Raw genomic sequence first — 15,262 nt, 5'->3', positions numbered from 1 at the left:
GTGGGGACTAGAGGCGCCTCTCGCGGACACCCAGGGAGGCGAAGGGAGCAGACTAGCGAGGGTGCTACGGTTCCCTGACACATTCACCTCCGAATTGGTCGCAGGGGGCGGGAAAGCAGCCGCTTTCGGCTCGGGAAAGGGGTCCTCTTGGCTTAAGGCGCGCGCTCTGCCAGCTAGGCGCGCCTGGCATCGAAATTCAGGGCAATATATATACAAAGCTATATGCATACATATATATACATATACATATAGCCTTGAATCTCGATGCCTTTTAGTAGTGATCAGTCAAACCTTTACCCGGCTGAGGGCCTTTCCAGGTGTTCTAGAGATCTCCAGGGCGGCTCTTCAACCAAAGTTAATGCTACACAGCTGCCAAAAAAACGTTTTAAATGTGTTGTAAAGTGCAATGCTGTACGCAAATGTGACACGAGAGGGTGAGAGCGAGCTATGCAAAATTCAATGTATTTTTCAAAACTTCTTTTAAAAAGCGTTTTTTAATGTGTGTGTAGATTCCACTAAAGTAGCATCGTCGTGTCTTTCCTTCACTTCAAGTTGAAATGTACCACGTTACCTTTGGGAGTTTCACCGAAGGCTGAGATACAAAAAAGAGGGAAGGAGATGCAAGAAAGAAGTTACTGGTGTAGGACATCGAGTCTATTAGCCTGTTGCATTTGGGGATCTTGAAACAAGCCTTTTTGCAAATTAAAACATTGGCTTCATAGAATTGTAGAGTTGGGAGGGATCCTAAGGATCAACTAATCCAGCCCCCTGCAATGCAGGAATATATATGCAGCTGTCCAAACCTGCAACCTTGGTGTTATCAGCACCATGCTTGGTTGTACCAGTAATTTTAACAGCACCACAGTACTGGGAAACAGAGAAGTGATAGCTGTAAAATGAGACCATCAAACACGATGTGATTCAAAGTGTTGTGCTAGAACCTGGGAAACTAGGGTTTAAATATTTATTTTAGAGTTAGGTTCATTAACCTAATGGGCATTATTTCTAAACACGTTTTAAAAATTGTAGTGAAGCTTAATCATAAAGGTTCACTTATAATTATGGCTCTCCTTGTACCAAAAGCAAAAAAATGCTTTTCGAAATGCATATAGAAAATTCTTGGTGGGAAACCTATTAATCAAGGCAAAGCCTATTGACAAGGCTTTCAGCATATTGCTGTTTCTGTAAGCACAGGAAAACCTCTTTTCCTTCCAATGCTAGGAAGTGAAACCATTCCAAACACATTGTTCTCTTTCCTCAAAGTCTTGAACCCATTTCCTTGTTTCTGCTTCAGCTAAACACTATAATCTTTAAACTAAAGATTAAAAATTGCACCGTAGGAAGTTTGTGATCTTTCAAAATAAGATCCTGGTGTTTTGCAACTACATTAAGAGTGTAGTACGACTGTAATTGTTTACTAGACAGTTTTCCTAATCTTAAAATGCATTTCAAAAATGTAAATGTCATCTGATGTTTTACAGAAAGAGCAATCTTGTAGTAGCAAAGCAATCACTTGTGCTCCTGCTTGGAGTTTTTTAAACAAGGTAAAATAACTGCAAAAGCCCATTAACAATATATGCTGGGAGATCCATGCACTTCTGAGAGTGAATGAAGTGAAGTCTATTTGTTTTTAAGAGTATAACACAGAAACGGTTTTCATTACTGTTATGTGCCTTTAAGATTGCATGCAATACAACATTAGGGGCTATAGCTCAGTTGTAGAGCATGCACTTTGCACGCACCTTGTCCCATGTTCAATCCTTGGCACCGCCAGGAATATCAGGGAAAGATCTGAAATTCCCTTCCAGTGAGTGTAGGTCCAGGGTCCCCAACCATTTTGGTCTAGAGCAGTGGTTCCCAATTAGAAGAGGAGGAGTTTGGATTTGATATCCTGCTTTATCACTACCCGAAGGAGTCTCAAAGCGGCTAACGTTCTCCTTTCCCTTCCTCCCGCACAACAAACACTCTGTGAGGTGAGTGGGGCTGAGAGACTTCAGAGAAGTGTGACTAGCCCAAGGTCACCCAGAAGCTGCATGTGGAGGAGCGGAGACACGGGTCTGTCGCACTTAACCACTACACCACACTGGTGTAGGGGTCTGCGGAATGTACCCAGGAGGTCCACAGCTCCATCCCTTGCCTCAACTAATTTTTGTTATTTTTGTACAAATTTTATGGTCTATTTTTGTGCTGTGTTATTTTTCAATATATTGACCAAAATCGGTTTTGAAATCACACCGTGATAACGGTATTGACCCAGCAATATGTAGCAATATATCGCTCCCCATGCAGGGGGGTGAGGGTGAAGCAGGGCAGCCAATTTCATGGCACCTCCGATATTGCACGATGATCTCAACTGATAACGCTGCTCATCTGAGCTGTCTTCCCTCACCGTGAGGGAGACCAGGGCAGCTGATTGCGAGGCGCTGCCTTCCCCTCATGCTGAAAGAGAACAGGGCAGCCGATTGCCCTTGCTTCCGGCAACTCCTGCAGCCAAGCAGGTGCCAAACATATTTCTTTGCTTTCCTTTGGATCACATCAGCAAGACTGGGGGGTGGTGCTTCTTGTTGTCTGGGCAGCCCAGGACCTCCATACATACTGCTCAGGTTTTCAGCCCAGGGAGATCACTTTGGTGCTGCTACACGGTGGTTTCACTTCACCCCCGGAGGTGCACGCCATTGTCTCTCAAGATAGGCAGATGCCAACAAGGTCTGGCTCTAATATAGGCGAGCCTGTGTTCACGTATTACATTACATCCTCACCGCTGGGTGAAGCCTTCAGCAGATTGGCTCGCAAGCCGTTGAACTCACTTTACGTTCTGCCACTGCTTCTTTGTTTGGAAGCTATTATTATCAACATCTCAACCACCAGGCTGCATTTTTGTATTTAAGAAAAATATAAAACACTGGTAACTCAAATACTTTACTCAGGCCAAGAGTCAAACATATTTAAATTATTTACATTACATTAACAGCTTAACTCCCATGACATTATTCATCTACATACTTTATTTAAACTACTTTACAGCCCTTTATAAAAATGTAACAATTCTTAAGAGGGCAAACCATATTAACACAGCTGAAATGAAGATTTAAACAACTGTATATACCGGCACTGTTCTTCCAGTTATTAACTAGAGATCTTAACTTACTCCCACAAAGTATTAAGAGGGCCTAGCAATGCATTGAGAAACCAAAGTCTCCTTCTGCAGTCCACTAGGGAATTCTCTCTTGCAGTATTGCTTTCCACACCAGCATTGTGAAGCCCACGGCTCCCACTTACATGAATAGCCCACTGCTCTCACTTACAGTCACACATGTCTGCCTACAGAGTTTTTGCACGTCGGCAGAATAGGGAGATGGAATATACAGGTGCGCTTCCAGAAGTCCTGAGCAAACAAATGTCCAGTGTCTGGTTGCTTTTGAAAACTGCATATGCATTTCAAGAGCTTGAGAGCCTAAATTTCACAGACCTCTCTTGCAAAAAGTAATTTTTTTCTACTTTCCAATTGTCATCAATTGGTAAATTGATAAAGGGCTGCAAAGGAACAAGGAAGTCTGTGTGTTTTATGGTGGAACATGGGCTACATAACCAATACTTGTATTAAACATGAAGAGGCAGCATGTGGGTAAGGGGTCTAAAAGATGCAAAATTTTGGGTGCAAGACTTAAGCTTTTTTGTTCCCAGTGCAAACACCTAAGTTCTAGTCAGGGGTTGTATTCTCCAGTTCAAATGCAGAGATAATTTATTCCAAATATAAATTATGAAAATAGCATGCACTTAAGTTTCTCAGGTCTTAAATTGAGTTTTCAGGAGCATTCCAATTTGTATTTTGCATTGGCTTTAAGTACTAAAATGCAGTGCCTTCTTGGAAAATAACACTTGGTAAGTTCTGCTGTCAGCAGGCATCATTTGCTTGTTTGTGTAAGTATCAACTATTATGCAAACCTCTTTTTGAATCAAAGAATTCTCACACTAGACTGTAATTTAGTCTCTTATCAGGAAGATTATTGCATGCTTTAAATATCCATCATTATATTAAAGTGATACAATCCTCCTGATAATGTAGCAGTTCAGAATATAGGTGAGGAACTGCTTCATTAAATGTTCTGTCACGTAACAAAAAAAGAAATCCTGCACACAGAAAATTAGTGGATCAGGAAGAATCCTAATATGTCAGGGAAAAGCCTACAGTAGAAGCTCTCTCCCTGACACACTAGCTTTCCTCAGGCAGACCAACAGTATAAGGCTCCCAGTTTCCTATTACATGGTGGTATGATCTCAGGAGGTTACAGCATATGATTTCCAAATAGACATGGACCAAAGGTAAGCAATTAAGGGTAAGTGGTTGATACAGTGTCAAAGTATCAAATAAAATCTTATAATTTCCATGCACCTTATGCTTGATAAAAGCTCTGTAGATAATTGGTTCAGGAAAAATAGGTCTTGTATACCAACATGACAGGATGCGTAAATTTTATCTATTTATCAGACTAAAAATTCCATGTAAATTCAGCTATGAAAATTCCAATTCCTGTGAGGAAACCTTTTTAAATCCTAAATAAATGCAGCAACACCACATATTTTCCTGAACATTTAAACAGCTTAAGGTCAGTTTAACAGAAATGGCCTTTTATAGCTGTCATACAAAGTATGACTTTAAGAAAGCACAATAATGTAAAGGTCCTCCTATGAATGTGGCCGATACTAGGGAGTTTTCTGTCTCGCTTAGGCTAAATAGTTGGGAAGGCAACTCAAGATGCTATTCCTTTTTTTATGTTCTGTCAAACACCTTCTAAAGATAGTTTCTAAACTACTGGAGTTCATTTGAAACATCTGGAACAAGTTTATTCACTTTTGAAAATAAAGTGCACTCACACACATGGTGAGAATTAGGCTATGACAGGAAGAGGTGCAACCATTTCAATATGTAAACTTTTAAACACCATGCTCCTTTTCATCCCCCAGAGTACTGCTGATTTTTAGGCAAATGTTGCTTCTTTTCTTTTGCTACAGTTAAAAGCCATTGAAGCTGCTAGGCAGCCCACTTCTATGTGGCAGTGGATTATGCTTTGGAATGCAGCCAAACATTTAAGAAACAGTAGAATTGTTATCTATTGTATAGGAGGGAGCTTGGTTGCTATTACCATACAATACCGATTTCCAGACTTTAAATGTCACCCTGTATTGTTGGCTGCAAAGGCAGTTATCTGGCTTTGTGGGCACCAGTACCCTGGTTAGGACACTACAGTATAAATCCAAATATTAATTGGTGGTGGTGGTGGTTGTTTTAAAAAAGACTTAAAAGGCATTCTAAGCCTTGTATTTCAGATAGCAATTATTTGCTATCGGTATTTATATTTTAAAAATCAATATATTTTTTCCACCAAATATTAATTTTGATAGGAACGAATCAGCATTAGGATATCCATGAAAAACTGTCAGTGAAATTATTCAGCTACATCCCCGTGAGGCAACTGCAATTAAAAAGCTCCTGCTGCTGAATGATCAGCATTATGCAAACTAATTTGCAACTTACTATATTGACAACAAGATGGTCTGCCTTTTAATTAACATTCAGCTATGGATATAAAAATTTAAATATTAACAAATAATTTAATTGCTGACAGTTGGCCATCACAAAAGCATAACATTCTTGCCAACGTACAAACCCTCTACAGTATAATCATCCTATAGTACAAATTCTTTACAACTCATCTGCATTTACATAAACATTTCTACAGTTTAATGCAACGTCGTTTGCAAGCTGCAACTTCAGCAATAATTAACTATGCCTTTGTTTTAGAAGTTCATCAATCTGAGTCTTGTACATATTTTTCACATCTTCAAGGTCCAACCTCAGTTCTTCTGCTTCCTCTGCTTTCTCACCATACATCTGGAGAATGGTATTGTACCTCTGATCCAAATCCTGAAACAACACAGTCCAATAGTTGATGACTTGCTCTCCTCATTTACAAAAGAGCTGCTAAGACACCTTTTAGAATGTCAAGATAGAATATACTAAAAGAAAAGTCAATTCTCTGAATGCCAATCTTTATGTAGCCAAAACAATACCAACCACACACAGTTACTGCATTTATTTGCCGCTTCACAAACACACACAAAATTCTCAAGGCAACTTTCAACAACATAAAATACAGAAGCAGCTAAAATCAGTTTTGGCAAGAAGCAAAATAAAGCAAACAAAATTTATTGAAGTGTTCATTCACCCGCTCCCCTAAGTTCATCCAGCAGTACTATCAAAGTCCAGCCCACTAAAAGATGAGCACCACAACAGAGGCAAGAATCATACAAAGGTATGATCCAAAATTAACCACCCAAAACCTGGTAAAACAGGATAGCCTTAGCCTGGTGTCCAAAGCCGTTAATGATGACACCAGGGAGAGCATCCTGCAGATGGGAAGCCACCAAAAAGAAGATCATTGCGGGGTATTTGGATCCTGAGTCACATAGGCCTTTTTAGGTGAAAATCAACACTGGTGTAATATGTGCAAAGTTGCATGTCCCATTAAGGACCCTAAAAACTGCATTTTGCATTAGCTGCAGGTTCCTAACCTGGAAATTACCTGGAAGTTACCTCAGAAGTAACTCTTGTAGTGTTCAGTGAAAATTATTTATTAGTATGTTTAGGAACGTAAGCACTGCTTTTCGCTGTACTTTGTAATAAAGCATTTCACTTTACATGTACAGCAGGGACATATTTACAGAGGCTGCTGCATACATTTCAGATATCATCGTAGAAACAAGCTACCTACCCTTAGCTGTGCACGTAGCTTGGGAATCTCCTTTACTTTTTCTTCTAAGTCATCATTTTGATTTGTCAGCTTTACCAGCTCTTCTGCCATTACCGACCGAGTTCTTTCAAGATTTCCGATTTCCAGCTAAGGTAACAAATATTTGACAGTTAAAATTCTACCAAGTTACTAATTTTGTTTCCATTAAAAGTAACACTTAAAAGTGTTAAGCTCGCAAGCTTATGTCCCATATTACAAGTACAGTGGTACCTCAGGTTACATAAGCTTCAGGTTACATATGCTTCAGGTTACAGACTCCACTAACCCAGAAATAGTACCTCGGGTTAAGAACTTTGCTTCAGGATGAGAACAGAAATCATGCTCCGGTGGTGCGGCAGCAGCAGGAGGCCCCATTAGCTAAAGTGGTGCTTCAGGTTAAGAACAGTTTCAGGTTAAGAACAGACCTCCGGAACGAATTAAGTACTTAACCCGAGGTACCACTGTATTCTGGTATTCACAGGAATAATGCATGTAAGTCGGGTTTCCAGATACCCCACCCCTTGCCCTTGAAAGCCTTATAAGCTGCTGCTACAGAAGAGGGACTGTGAGCAACATCATGGAACAGGTGTTTGTAGGACTAAGGTAAAACTGTGAAGCTGCCTTGTTATTTTTGCCATTGGATGCTGCATGTTGCTTTATTTTATACTACTGTGTATTTTTTGTGTTATTATTCTTGCTCTTGTTTTGTTACGTTGTTATGAAATGGTTGCTATGTTGCTGTTTTGCTACGTTATTGTGAAACTGGTTTTGTAGTGTTTGTTTGAAACGCACCCGTTTCTTTGTTGTCAGCCACTTTGAGCGTGAAGTATAAAATACAATAAATATATTTGTTTAAATAAATAAATAAAATGAAGGGATTAAGGTAAACCATTCCTACAAAGCAAAACCGACACAAGGTTTCAAATTATAACTGGCATATACATTTATTGTGTGCCTACAATAAATTACAAAGTTCCATCTCTTGTTCTGATGTAGCATCAATACACAAGGATTTGGATTCAGAGGACAAAATAAGAGAATTGAAACTGTGCTGGTCCCTCTGCTAACTGGAAAGTATTACAGCAGCTCATGAGCCTGAAAAATGGAAGAACTTACAAACACCTATTATGGTAGCTAACCTCTTACAGTAGTTACTTCCTACAAGTTACTGCAGTATTTCACTATATTTTTCTCACTGCGCCACGTGTTGGGACAACCCACAAAAATGTTTCTGAACCATTTCTATAATTTGTTCAACAGCGATCAAAGTGTCTGTGTTCACACAAGACTTTTCCAGGCTCCTCTCATCCTGTTGCTAGCCCTGGTATGCCCCCAATTTTTTGGGAGGTTGGGGAACCCTCTAGAATTTGCTCTGGGGGGATCCCCCAATAGACTGACAATACTGGATGTATTAGGCCAAAGACTGAACTCTGGCAAAACAAGCCCATAAAAATGAACTGATCACATCTGTCTGTCAAGTATGTATATCACACGTATGGAACACCTATTCCTACTTATGTTTAGACACACAGGTCAACACAGGTTACCTGTAGGTGAGAAATCTCGCCCTCTCGCAATTTTAATTGTGACTGTAGGTTTTCAATAATGCTTGAGCCTGCTCCCATTCTCATTGCGTCATATAGATTGTTCCCACTTGTAGACACTGAACCAAAGGAATGATCATGTTGGTCATCCTGCAATAAAAATTGTGATACACCCATGAAACTGAATACTTAGCAGTATGCAAGTTATTATTTTGTACCTAAAGAATGATACAACTTTCAAGATTGACACTAGAATGTTAACTTTTTTATGTTTAAACAGCGCTTGCAAAAGCAAGTGAAGACAGCCAGTTTGGTATGGTGGATCAAGGAGAAGTGGATTCGAAACCCTGCTCAGCTATGAAGTTCATGTGATAACCCCTGGCCATTCAATATTTAGCATCCTAATCACCATGACAGGGTTGCTGAGGACTGAACTGTTTGGAAAGCATTTCATGTATATATTTAAAAAATGGTCTTTGCAGTTTTTGTTAGAAAATATATATATTCAGTGGTTTGTCGAAGTAATGTTCCAGAAAGAAAATACCACATTTAAATCATTTCATCTTCTGATATTGATAAATGGCTATACCCAAGACCTGTCAGTTAAGCTCTCATCAGATTTCATCCAAGGTGGAATTTCTTCTTGAGAGCCAAAACGTACCACATAGGCAAAGAGAAGCAAGTTAATTTCCTAAGGTAAAGGTAAAGGGACCCCTGACCATGAGGTCCAGGCGTGAGCGACTCTGGGGTTGCGGCGCTCATCTCGCTTTATTGGCCGAGGGAGCCGGCGTACAGCTTCCGGGTCATGTGGCCAGCATGACTAAGCCGGTTCTAGCGAACCAGAGCAGCGCACGGAAACGCCATTTACCTTCCCGCCGGAGCGGTACCTACTTATCTACTTGCACTTTGACGTGCTTTGGAACTGCTAGGTTGGCAGGAGCAGGGACTGAGCAACGGGAGCTCACCCCGTCACGGGGATTTGAACCACCGGCCTTCTGATCGGCAAGTCCTAGGCTCTGTGGTTTAACCCACAGCGCCACCCGCGTCCCATAGTTAATTTCCTAATTACCAGCAAATATAAAATATTTAACCTTCTATGTGTTGCCCTATAGCGTCACATGAACTGGTGAAACTACTTCAAACTACCTGATCTCATTTTAACAGTGAGGTTTTGCTGGATTCAAGAAAACAATTAAGACAGCACAATGATATTAATAAAAAAAGACACTGAAGGAGCAAATAAAGATCAAATGATACATGGAACAATACCTGGGATACAAAGGATGCCTGGAGTCCTGCCATATCAACCCCACTTATTGAGCTTGAACGGGACAGAGTTGGAGTGCTTGAGACAGTTTCCATTGTTGATGAAGTGTATAATTTACGCTCCTAAGAGAAAATGTACAATATCCAAAGAGAAGAACAATATTAGTGCAAAGAATTTACCTACTTTGAAATACTCACTAAGATGATGACGAAAACATGACAAACACAAGATCTCCTGTTATGCAATTCACTTGTAACTTCAATAAATTAAGCAACAAAATGGACTTGATAGCACTGCTTACTCTGCTCCTTCAGCTTCCAAAGTCACATCATCTACAGAACTTGCTGATTATTTGAAGCAAAGTAACTTCATTTAGTAATCACACAGAGCAGAATGAAACCCTAATGTCATTTCAGCATCGGACACACTGCTGATGAAAGAGCAGCATGCTTGCTTTTTTTTTGTCAGTGTAGATATTTACATTGTATATGTAACATAAAGACTTCTTCAGTATCCTCAAGTGAAGAACAAACTAATGGAGCATCCCCAAATGTGTCCAAGAGCAAACTAAAATAAGGAGGGAATATTCTCAGGATTGAAGGCCAACGAGAAACCCAAGGGAAAGGGAAGGTTCAGGGAGTGTGACTTAAGGTCCCAGAAGGACGTATAAAGCCCACAAAATAAGAGGTTGTGGCCCACTGCCATGACAATTTCTATTGTGAACCATCCTGGGATCTTTGGGTGCAGAGTGGTATACAAATAATAACAACAACAGTTGTATTGTTATTACAGACAACTAAACCAGAATTTATATTGTATATAGTGTATGGCACTATCAAGAGTGGAACACAGAAATGAAGATCCCAGAAAGCTACCATCTCGCCTGACAACTGCTTTGTGTGCTCATTTAAGGCTTGCTTTGTCTCCAAGAACTATGGAAAGTGGTTAACATGAACAAGCACCTTTTCTCTCGCAGTTTCTTGTACAAAAATTGCTTTCTTCTTTTCCTGCTCAACTTTCATTTTCTCCATTTCCAGCTGAGTAGCTAGCAGCGTCTTCAGAAAACAAAAAAAGATGTAGTTATTCACTGAGAAATATTATTTGCGAAAGCAATGTTATTATCAAAGAATATATCAAAACCTTTTCTTTCTTTGCCTCTCCAACAGTTTTCACATACTCTTCTTTAAGGTTTTCCAGCTCGACTTCATACCTGCGCCAAGAGCGAGAAAACACATGTACAATCTCAGTAAATAGGAGGGATCTTATTATAAACATACTGTTTTTGTTCTTCTACTATTTTTATTGTATAGCTTTGTTTGTACTTATTTCAATAAAAAAAACTTTAAAAAATAAAATGAAATAAATGCACTGAAGTAGAATGAGAGATTTACTACAGTGGAACCTCGGTTCCCGAACTCCTCTGTTGTCATATGTTTTGGTTCTCGAACACCGAAAACCCAGAAGTAAATGCTTCCGTTTTCAAATGTTTTTCGGAACCCAAATGTGCAACGTAGCTTCCACTGAGTGCAAGAAGCTCTTGCAACCAATGGGAAGCTGCGCCTCGGTTTTTGAACATTTCGGAAACCGAATGGGCTTTCAGAATGGATTTTGTTCAAGAACTGAGATATCACTGTATTGTGTCTGGCCGTCAAGATTATATAGAACTTGCAAAATGGAAAACAGGCCCATATGAACTGCAGCATGCCAGTTTGGTTGCACATGGGATCACCAAGTAACCTGTATTATCTGCACTGCTGGTGAGATGGTTTTATTGGTAAACACACTATGCTGGTAGCAGCACTCACACAACAAATGTAACCATTTTTAAGAGAACAATATACATTGTGCTTGGCCAATCTGGCTGCGGCTAAGGGCAGCTGCAAGTCCAAGGACATCCGGCAAGCCACAGGTTTCCCATGCCTGCAGTATACGTTGTCACTCTTTCTGCTTTCTACGGCATTAGGAAAAATGCTCCCAATAGAATGCATGTATCCTGAAAGCATCTGAGACCCTAAGAAAACAATATTACTGAGCGGCCATACAAGTGGCACAAAAAATAGAATAAAATATAGTGTTAAAGAAGTATTAAATTTTTAAAGTAGCATTGTTCATTACACCCCACCTAGCTATTTCAACTGTGTTGTACGCTTTCAGAGAAACTGTTGTAAACTTTAGAAGCAATTTACCGATTGTTTTCATTTTCTAGTTTCTTAAGCCTGGCTTTCTCTGTCTCGAGTTGTGCTTGAAGGCGGGTATTTTCTTGCCTTAGGAGGCTATTTTGTGACTCGGTGGAAGAAAGCTGGATTTTATTGGCAAGAAGTTCCTCTGTAGCAGCGCGTTCTCTTTCAGCCTGTGCTGCCAAGGCAGTCTGAGATTCCCCTAACAGTAAGAGAACATTACTAGTTAGAATTTACAGATTTATGGAGGAGAGGTCTATAAATGGCTACTAGCCATGATGGATGGCTATGCTCTGCCCCCACAGCTGGAGACAGCAATACTTCCGAATACTAGTTGCTAGAAACCACAGGAGGGGAGAACATTCTTGTGCTCATGTTCTGCTTGCTGCTTTCCCACAGGCTTCTGGTTGGCCACTGTGAGAATGCTGGATTAGATAGGCCATCAGTCTGATCCATCAGGCTCTTCTTGTGTTCTCAGGAGGGGAGTGTAGCTTCTGGTAACTTTATGACCTCTCCCCCAAAGCTATTATCACATTAAATGCATGTATATATCGAACCAAACTGCGGGAGGCAGTGGAAGACAGGAGTGCCTGGCGTGCTCTGGTCCTTTGGGTCATGAAGAGTCGGACACGACTAAATGACTAAACAACAACAACATATATCGAAAATGGCTCTTAGGTATGTCACATACAAAGGACTATGGATTTAAGGCAGAGATGGTTCCTTTTAGACACTGGCTGGATCACTGCCTAGGTTGTTTTCCCATTCTAAGGAAGATTGGGGAGGGGGTGAGGAATAAACTGAGCCAGATTCAGATACAGACTGCACAGGAGATCAATGGTACCTAGTCAGGCTAGTTTTCCACCCACTTGGGCTGGGAGCAGAAGAAGCTGTAACCAGAGAAGCAAAATCAGAACCACATGGAACTGTGCTTTAGCGTTTTCTGGTCACACATAGGCTTCTGTAGATCCCTGCCATATCGTTAGATGCACCATCAGAACACATATCCCAGAAACATGCCTGCATCTCCTATTCTCTCTCTGTGTGTGCCTGCATAATCATGAGTTCCCATTCATATCCATTAATCTTGTGCTATGCGTGGAAGTTCTTGAGACTTGTCCCCCCCCCAAATCCCACTGACCAACAACTTTTGCCTTACCAAGCCTATCAGAGAGATTCTTCTCTAACTTCTCCCATGACAAGGTCTGTGCTCCCAAGGTTGCTTGCAGGTTTTCTATCTGTCGGAGCAGGGGCCTTGTAGCAGATGTAACACTTTGACTCAGCTCCTGGTTGCGAGTCTCCGCTTCCTGAAGTCTCTGAAATTATAAATTGGGTAAGCACTACTTTAAGCCCTAAAATACCACGAACAGAACCATCTGAAGCTTTATCCCTATTCAGGCAAATACAGTATTGTGCCACGTCCTCCGTTTACTGAAAAGTTTTCGTTAATGTACTGCAAAAAAAAGTTAGCAAGTAAGCAGTATGGTATTACAGACAGCAGAAGCTTTAAGCAGTATACCTTTTGCTGTGCCACAAATCATTTAACCGCACAATGAAAAGTTGGATTTTGCTGCTCAGCTACAATATACAATTGAACATCTACCTATTTTGCTTATTTTGCACAATTGCTTCTCCTAGTTATCAGGAGGAAGGTGTTATCTATGGGACTGAGCCCCACCTGCTGGCCACTGGCAAGACTATCAAGGCTCTGCACAAGTCCAAACCACAGAGATATTTGTTGCTTTGCTAAATACAGTAGTCATAGACTGCTTGTTATTGAAACTGAAAATCCAAGAAGTCCAAACTGATTGATAAATCTTGAATGTTCAGTAAAGCATGCCTGTTTCTAACTCTCTGCCCAAATTAAAAGTAGCCATGTCCTCCCTTTTAAAATTTCCTGTTATGGATCACTGGAAGGAGGAACAACAGTCAACCGTTCGTGAATTAGAAAACAATTTTTTCCCTAGCATTTGTAAGAGGCAAAAAAGAGACAGATCTCAGAAAACAATCTGCCAGAGTACCTGCTGAAGTTCACTAATTTCCTGGCGCAAATAATCCTCCTTTCTAGCCGTTTGTTGTTCTGCACGTTGCAGGGCCACTCTCAAGTCTGTCACCTGCAATACAGGGATACAAATACAGTATGCCGAATTGAATATGCAGATCTAACACTCCACTGGCCTTTTATCATGTATCAACACCAGTTGGCACTTCCTATAATTCTGATTATCATACCCAGAACACCATTAGGTTGCTTAAGGAGTTATCATCATTACTTTACCACTATGCTGTAGCTGCAGCACAAAGAGCAAGTGCATCCTGTTTCAAATACCGTATTTTTCGCTCTATAAAACACACTTTTCCCCTTAAGATTTGCAGCATTTCAGTGGCTTTCTATGTAATTTTAAAGCATGTCCCTCTGCTTCATTCATTCCTACTTGTAATTATGCCAAGTACATGTTGAATTAGATCTTTCTGGGAATCACTTATAATGTGGTTTTCAGGCTGCACTGCTATGACATGTAAGCATTACAGCATATACAACTGGCAAAAGAAAAACACTTGCAAACTTTAGTTGTACCCAACACTGACCTGAATTGCTAAAGCCTCTTGTTGCTGGCGAGCCTCCTCTTGGGCCTTCTCTAGAGCTAAGCCCAGCTGCTCCTTCACTTTCAGTTCATGGCTTACTGCTGCTTCTTGTGCCTCACAGTCTTTTGCAGCATTGGCTCTGTGAAGATCTGCAAGTTCCCTGTGAAAAATATGTATTTTAAACGTAGGTATGCATTGAAATTGATGGACATGACTACGTCCATTCTTTTTAATAAGTCCACTCTTGAGTAAAACTTAGTTGAACACCATCCTATGTTTATGTATTTAAAAATCCAACAGGAAAACAAAATGCACAGTACTGCAAATACTGGGGAAACCTAAAAGAGAATGTTGTCTTCTAGGCACAACAAATATCTGTTCTTGACCATTTTTATGGACATTGACTTACTTGTATGCACTATCAAGAGCTGCCTGCACACTTCGGTTCTTCTCTTCAAGATCCTCAAGATCCGTCTGGAGTCTGGTAATATCCTTCTCTTGCCGTTCAACCACACTGCTTAGCTGCTTGATGCTCTCCCTGTGCTGCTTTTCAACTTCTTCTTTGCCATCCAACACCTGTTACAATGAAAAGGCATCACAACTTAACTTCTCTTTACAGAGCTTTAAAAATCACTCTGCACAGAAAACAGCTGCTATCTTTATCGAAAGCTAGACTAAGGAAAAATATAAGCAATGAAGGAAAATGATTCAGAAGCTTCACAAAAAGTTTTACAGAAAATATCATTACACTAACAAAGGTTAAACCTAATTGTGTGTCTCTGCGCCTTTACACTTTTTTGGCATCTGAAATGGGCACACATTTGCAGTGACTGTGTTGAAGCTGGTGGACTTAGCTACTAAATTGTGTGCTGCAGTTAAGAATGGATGAATCAGTCT

The 15,262-nt window shown here is 40.4% G+C and overlaps 1 protein-coding gene across 1 annotated transcript in view; it reads right to left on the bottom strand.

Moving 5' to 3' along the window:
- Positions 1 to 4,819: 4,819 nt before the first annotated feature.
- Positions 4,820 to 15,262, bottom strand: part of TMF1 (TATA element modulatory factor 1) — a 40,013-nt gene continuing 29,570 nt past the window's right edge. The window contains exons 7-17 of the mRNA XM_053378246.1: positions 14,775 to 14,941; positions 14,369 to 14,525; positions 13,801 to 13,893; positions 12,939 to 13,095; positions 11,789 to 11,981; positions 10,743 to 10,812; positions 10,565 to 10,657; positions 9,605 to 9,724; positions 8,339 to 8,485; positions 6,774 to 6,899; positions 4,820 to 5,926 (exon numbers count right to left, since the gene is read on the bottom strand). Of these exons, the coding sequence (XP_053234221.1) occupies positions 5,783 to 5,926; positions 6,774 to 6,899; positions 8,339 to 8,485; positions 9,605 to 9,724; positions 10,565 to 10,657; positions 10,743 to 10,812; positions 11,789 to 11,981; positions 12,939 to 13,095; positions 13,801 to 13,893; positions 14,369 to 14,525; positions 14,775 to 14,941 (1,467 nt within the window). The 3' untranslated portion in view covers positions 4,820 to 5,782. The remainder of the gene's footprint in view (positions 5,927 to 6,773; positions 6,900 to 8,338; positions 8,486 to 9,604; positions 9,725 to 10,564; positions 10,658 to 10,742; positions 10,813 to 11,788; positions 11,982 to 12,938; positions 13,096 to 13,800; positions 13,894 to 14,368; positions 14,526 to 14,774; positions 14,942 to 15,262) is intronic.

This window comes from Podarcis raffonei, chromosome 2, assembly GCF_027172205.1.
Source record: "Podarcis raffonei isolate rPodRaf1 chromosome 2, rPodRaf1.pri, whole genome shotgun sequence".
Lineage (NCBI taxonomy): Eukaryota > Metazoa > Chordata > Lepidosauria > Squamata > Lacertidae > Podarcis > Podarcis raffonei.
The sequence above is the reverse complement of the archived record's forward strand: the minus strand, read 5'-3'. Positions and strand labels throughout refer to the sequence as shown.